This window comes from Erythrolamprus reginae, chromosome 2, assembly GCF_031021105.1.
Source record: "Erythrolamprus reginae isolate rEryReg1 chromosome 2, rEryReg1.hap1, whole genome shotgun sequence".
Classification (NCBI taxonomy): domain Eukaryota; kingdom Metazoa; phylum Chordata; class Lepidosauria; order Squamata; family Dipsadidae; genus Erythrolamprus; species Erythrolamprus reginae.
The window spans coordinates 29,722,296-29,728,939 of record NC_091951.1 but is presented as its reverse complement, the minus strand read 5'-3'; the positions used below and the strand labels follow the sequence as shown (position 1 = coordinate 29,728,939).

The 6,644-nt window shown below is 44.5% G+C and overlaps 1 protein-coding gene across 1 annotated transcript; it reads right to left on the bottom strand.

The window, feature by feature from the left end:
* Window positions 1-1,304: 1,304 nt before the first annotated feature.
* Window positions 1,305-6,103, bottom strand: LOC139163126 (zinc finger and SCAN domain-containing protein 31-like). The gene is made up of 4 exons (XM_070744092.1): window positions 5,584-6,103; window positions 4,671-4,784; window positions 3,064-3,181; window positions 1,305-2,574 (listed from the first exon to the last, which is right to left on the bottom strand). The coding sequence occupies exons 1-4, from the start codon at window positions 5,899-5,901 to the stop codon at window positions 1,859-1,861; spliced, it is 1,266 nt and encodes a 421-aa protein (XP_070600193.1). The 5' UTR covers window positions 5,902-6,103; the 3' UTR covers window positions 1,305-1,858.
* Window positions 6,104-6,644: the final 541 nt, after the last annotated feature.

Genomic DNA, 6,644 nt, shown 5'->3' with positions numbered 1-6,644 from the left:
AGCATCTCGTCTGCTGCTTCTTTGTGGCTGCAGCCACTGATCACATACTCAGTGCAGGTTGCAGCCAAGCTCCACAAGGGGGGAAATGGCAACAATAGCAACCCCAGAAATATCTGAGTTAAACCTCCGGTTCGGGGGCGCCCTCTATCCCTGGAAATCTCTAGGCCTCCATTAGGTCTCCTGCTGCAGGATGGCCAAAAGAAGCCCAAGGCAATCTGAGGGGCTACCTCCCTCCTGGGGAACCATTTAAATATGAGCCAGGAGTGTACAGCAGCTGCTCAAAAAGCCAATACGGTTCTAGGCTGCATTACCAAATGGATAGAATGAAAATCACATGGTGTTAATGCCTCCTTATAATGCCTTGGTAAGGCCACGCTTGGAATACTGCATTCAGTTTTGGTCGCCACGTTGTAAAACAGATATTGAGACTCTAGAAAGAGTGCAGAGAAAAGCAACAAAGATGATTAGGGGACTGTGGGCTAAAACATGAAGAAACGGTTGCAGGAGCCGGGTGGGTCTAGTTTAATGAAAAGAAAGACTAGGGAGATGATAGCAGTGTTCCAATATTTCAGGGGTTGCCACAAAGAAGAGGGAGTCAAATTATTCTCCAAAGAACCTGAGCATAGAACAAGAAGCAATGTATGGAAACTAAACAAGGAGAGAAGCAACTTAGGACTAAGGAGGAATTTTCTGACAGAACAATTAATAAGTGGAACAATTTGCCTCCAGTTTTGTAACTTCCAACAATGGAAATTTTTAAGGAGATCTTTCCAGGAAGATTAAGATGTCCTTTTCATGTGCAGGTCTTTCCGCATTCCATTCATTTACATGGTTTCTCTCCAGTGTGTATTATTTCATAACGATTAAGGTGCCCTTTTCGCGCATAGGGATTTCCACATTCTATGAATATATATATATATATATACACTTATTTGACGATTAAGAAAAGAAGGACTAGGGGAGATGATAGCAGTGTTCCAATATCTCAGGGGTTGCCACAAAGAAGTGGGAGTCAAATTATTCTCCAAAGCACCTGAGCATAAAACAAGAAGCAATGGATAGAAACTAAACTAAGAGAGAAGCAACTTAGAACTAAGGTGGAATTAATAAGTGGAACAACTTGCCTCCAGTTGTGAAACTGCCAACAATGGAAATTTTAAAGGAGATCCTTCCATGAAGATTAGAATGTCCTTATCGTCTGCAGGTCTTTCCACATTCCATTCATTTACATGGTTTCTCTCCAGTGTGTATTATTTGATAACGATTAAGGTGACCTTTTCGCACATAGGAGTTTCCACATTCCATGAATTTATATTTATTTATTTCGATTTGTATGCCGCCCCTCTTTGAGGACTCGGGGCGGCTCACACCATGTACAAAACCAGAACAATAATATGAATACAATTAATAGTACATTCAAAAACAACCATTAAATTCAATTAAAAAGAAAACTTATCAAACCAATCATTCAACAATCATACTTAAAACATTCATTGGTCAGGGAGAAGATCTAAAAGCCCCAAGCCTGGCGGCAAAGATCAGTTTTTAAACTCTTTCAGAAGGAGAGGACAGTGGGGGCAGTGCGAATCTCCGGGGGGAGCTGATCCCAGAGGGTCGGGGCTCCCACAGAAAAGACTCTTCCCCTAGTTCCTGACAGCCAAGACCTTTTCTGAGACCTTATATGGTTGTTCCCCTGTGTGTATCCTTTCATGTTGATTAAGATGTCTTTTCCTTAAAAAGGTTATTCCACATTTCATGCATTTATATGGCCTCTCTGTCCTGAGTGTATCATGTGGTGGGAAATAACCTGAGCATTGGTAATGAAACTCTTTCCACATTCTTTGCATTTATGTGGCCTCTACCCTGTGTCGATCCTTTTGTGAACATTAAGAGTTCCTTTCCGGCTAAAGGTCTTTTCACATTTGAGGCATTGTTTCTCTACAGTGTGGCTAGTCTGGTGGTAAATAAGATGAGCGTTGGTAATGAGACTATTTTCAAATTCTTTGCATTTATGTGGCCTCTCCCCAGTGTGGATCCTTTTGTGAACATTAAGATGTCCTTTCTGGCTAAAGGTCTTTCCACATTGGAGGCATTTATATGGTTTCTCTCCAGTATGTATCCTTTCATGGCGATTAAGTTGTCCTTTCGTTGTAAAGCTTTTTCCACAGTCCATGCATGTATATGGTCTCTCCCCTGTGTGGATCCTTTTGTGATCATTAAGATTTCTTTTGTGGCTAAAGGTCTTTCCACATTGGAGGCATTTATATGGTTTCTCTCCAGTATGTATCCTTTCATGGCAATTAAGTTGTCCTTTCGTTGCAAAGCTTTTTCCACACTCCAAGCATTTATATGGTCTCTCCCCTGTGTGGATTTTGTTATGTGAAGTAAGGTACCACTTTTGTGTAAAGCTTTTCCCACATTCCATGCATTTATGTAGCCTCTCCCCAGTGTGGATCCTTTTGTGATGATTAAGATTTCCTTTCTTGATATTCCCAAATATCACTTCTTCAACTTCACACGTCTCTGTCTTTAATCTTGCTTGCTTGCTATTTTTAGTTTCCAGTCCGTCATCTCCTTGGAAAAAGCAAAGAAGTATTTCTGTTACAATTACAATGGTGATGATCCCGCCCCCTCTCACAAACACGGCATCAATTGGCCTCGAGAAGGGGGGCATAGAAATTTAAGTAAGTAAGTAAGTAAGTAAAGAAGGGAAGGAAGGAAGGAAGGAAGGAAGGAAGGAAGGGAAAGGAATAAATAAATGTGTTCCAGGTAACCAGTTATGTGTCTAGCTAGGATATGAAAGCTACAAATCATTATCTAGCACATTCTGATGACACACAATTTTTCAGCCAAGAAATATATTAAAGCTTTGGTACTGATTTGTCAATATTTTCAGCCCCTGCCATAAATATCTAAGACTTTTTACGAGTCTACAGTGACTATTTCTGACAAAGCCTTAAGGAGGGATGATCACCTTAAGCATCTGAGGATAAATAGCTAGCCATCCTCCACGGAAAAAGAACTCCTCCAATGAATGGAAGCCAGGGAAAAGCCTGGACTTACCGATATTCTTCAAAACTCCCCACGTGACATCACTGCACAAGGTCTTCTGATCAGAATCTAGAAGCTCCCACTCTTCCAGTGTGAAGTCCACAGTCTCCTCCTCAAATGAACCAGATCCCTGATAGAGAAAGAAAATGTTCTTTGAAAGACATTACCAGGAAAGACTTGGACGTTTTCTCTCTTACTGCACAAAATGGGTTCACACGGAACTAAACAAATATTTTCTTGCCATAAGCGGACTTATACCTGCATTCCCACATAGTCTTGGGGCTGGGAAGCCGTAGCTCCCCAAATCATGGCTTAGATGCATCCAGGCTGTAGAATGGCAACACAGCAATGGCAAGAATTTTTGTTAGCCTATTTTAAAATGTTGGCAATGAACCCAAAAATCCCAATTCACTGATCTAACAGTCTTACCGCTGTAGCTATTTAAAAATCACTTATTGTTTTATCTTCATGGGATTCATACCTAACTAGTTCTTAGCACTCTTCCCAAAAAATATGAAGTACTGTATTAAACTCTTTTCACCAAACAATTTTTAAATAATTTCTAAATTTCAAATTGTCTAATACATTTAAGTCTACAAATGTTCTCTTGTTTACAACTCAAGAACAATCTTCAACACACCGAGGAATGAAAGACCACTGGCGACTTGTCAACCAACGGGGCTTCCATCCTCCTTGAAAGGTTTCGGAGATGGCGGCAAGGGAGAATCCTGGCACTTTGGCTTCAGACAAGGCTCCCTTAAAAAGATGCCAATTTTCCTCCCCCTCCTCTGGAGCACGCGGGGACAGCCACGCGCTCCCTTTTGTCTCCCCGAAAGAAGCAGGGGCCATTTGAAGTAGCAGCCCGGAGTCGTAATTCGGCCGCCGCTTATCCTCCCTGTGCTTGATCCTCGGCAGCCCCAGTGACCCTGCACGGCTTCTCTGTCCGGGGGAAACCGCTCCGAGTTCTCCACGCCCTTCTATCTATCCATCATCCATCCATCATCCATCTATCCATCTATCTATATCTTTCTATCTATTTATCTATCTATCTCTCTGTCTATCTATCTTACTAATACATCCATCCATCCCTCTATCTATCCATTAACTATCTACCCATCAATCAATCTATCTATCCATCTATCTATCCATCCATCTATCTAATCTATCCATCTATCTATCATATATCTAGGTATCTATCCATCATCTATCTTATCCATCAATCAATCAATCAACCTATCTATCTGTCCATCATCTATCTATCTATCTATCTATCTATCTATCTATCTATCTATCTAGCTAGCTAGCTAGCTAGCTAGCTATCCACCCATCCATCCATCATCTATCCATCCATCCATCCATCCATCCATCCATTTATCTATAGCCCGGGGTGGAGAAAGGGTTGTGTGTCAACCTCTGTTACCTTGAAAAGTGGTCATCTGCAAATGAGTCGAGGTGGGGACGGGATAGAAAAGGGCTGCTGCTGCCTCTCCTTGCTTTTTAAGACTCCTTGTTCGCATCCCATGGGCCACTCCTTACAACTTACCAGATTCTCTCATCAGCCACTGCGAGACCCCTCTACCCACCCTTTTACTGCAGCCTAGAAAGGAATTTGCACTTACCTGGCAAGGAGGCCCCAGTTGGATCCTCCTATAAAACAGCTCCTGAGAAGGGCTGGAGGGCTCTGCTCTTTGCTGGAGCTCTGCAGGAATCTCCCTCATGAATGGCTCCTGCACCTGACAGAAGAGTCTGGTTTATGATCTGCTTTCAAAAACCAGAACCTTATTAGTTCGCTTGCCTTACTTTTTGCCTCTGTACCTGTATTTCCACAACCCAAATAAAAGTAAAAGAGCTTGGGTATTCTGCTCTCCATGTGGCTTCTAGTTCTGGGCAAATGCTCGTCATTTCAGATAGGTATTGGACTTAAGGAGCCCTGTTTCAATAACTAACAGAATTGTTAAGGAAATCACAAGTATTCCTGTAAGGAAGAACTATTCAGAGAGACACAACTGCTTCATTCACTTTAGAAAACAATATTCTATGAAATGACTGAAAAACACCTTCAGGTTACAATGTAAAATTTTAGGTAATAAAGTCAGATATAGAATTGACAATTAATCATTCCAATGTCATCAGCTGAATTGGAAAAAAGGACCCAATTCATTCCTGCAGCCGAGGGGGGGGGGGGGGGGAAGAGATGTTGGAGATGAAATTGTGACCACTTCCTCAAATCAAAGACCCTGTTATATTTCTCAGGAGTTTGGGTGGTGGAAACAGGGTTCAATTCCCTTCTCTCTCAGAATTATCTCTAGGAGGAAAGAACTATTTCAAGAAATAAAAAGATTCAGAGAAGAAGTTAGATCTCCCAATTCAGGCAGTCAGGGGGCTAATTCCGTTGACCGGCCAGCGAAAACAGTTCTGCAGTTTGATCCTGACCGGCTCAAGATCGACAGCCTTCAATCTCTTCTTGCTATTAGCAGTTCACTGCAGACCCCGAGCGACCCCCCGGTTCTCCCCTCCCCACCCCGAGCTCACCTGCCCCTCCTGCGGCTCTTTCCTCTGGGCTCGGCTGAGCAGGAAGCCTTCGGCCAGGGCCACCGCCTGGGAACAGCTCTCGGCTCCGCACTCCCTCACCCAGCCCGCCATCTCCGGGGGCAGCAGGGCCAGCAGCTGCTCCAGCACCACCCGGTCCAGCATCTCCCCTTTGCTGCTCCTCTCCGGCCGCAGCCACTGACGGCACAGCCGGTGCAGGCGACTGCAAAGCTCCCGGGGCTTCTCGGCCTCCTGGCGGCAGCCATCGAGACCGCGGAAGCGACGCCGATGGATCTCCAGGCTCAACGAAGCGCCCTCCATCGCTGGAGACCCCGGGGCCTAGACGGCTTTCCTGCTCGAGTGGGGCCGAAACAAGGCCAAAAGAGTCCGCGTGGGCCCGACTGCCCAGGTTTCGAGGAAAAGGGAGAAACGGGGCTGATCAAGAATTTCTGCGACTGGAAAGAGCAGCTTCAAATCGCTCCGCCAGAACTTCCCTCCAATACTTGAAGCGGCTGAACCAACGAGTGCTCTTTCCTAGACTGGAAGAGCGCGACAGGCACCTCCCCTTTTATCCCACTGGCCACTTTTTCCTAGAAACCCCACCTCCCTTCGACTCGCGAGTACCGACAACGGCCTTATGCGCATGGGCTTTCTATGCCCAATGACGCTTCTAGGCCCCCTGAGCTGGTTGTGAAAGGAAAAAATAATTTTAAGAATCTCTGTTCCGAGGGTGCACTCTATCCCTAGTCTCCTGCAGGAGGATAGCCAAAAGAAGCCCAAGGCAATCTGAGGTGCTCTCCTGCTCCTGGGGAACCATTTAAATAGGAGCCAGGAGTGTGCAGCAGCTGCCCAAAAAGCCAATACGGTTCTAGACTACATTACGAAAAGGATAGAATGAAAATCACATGAAGTGTCAACACCTCTTTATGCCTTTGTAAGGCCACACGTGGAATACTGCATTCAGTTTTGGTTGCCACCATGTAAAAAGGATATTGAGACACTAGAATGTGCAGAGAAAGCAACAAAGATGTTTAGGGGACTGGGGGCTAAAACATGAAGAAACG

Excerpts from the sequence above, each read along its gene's own strand:
- LOC139163126 (XM_070744092.1), bottom strand. The coding sequence starts at position 5,901 with ATGGAGGGCGCTTCGTTGAGCCTGGAGATCCATCGGCGTCGCTTCCGC. Across the intron at positions 4,785-5,583 it reads AAGAGCCGCAGGAGGGGCAG|GTGCAGGAGCCATTCATGAG; the intron begins GTGAGCTCGGGG and ends CTCTTCTGTCAG. Across the intron at positions 3,182-4,670 it reads AACTGGGGCCTCCTTGCCAG|GGATCTGGTTCATTTGAGGA; the intron begins GTAAGTGCAAAT and ends TTTCTCTATCAG.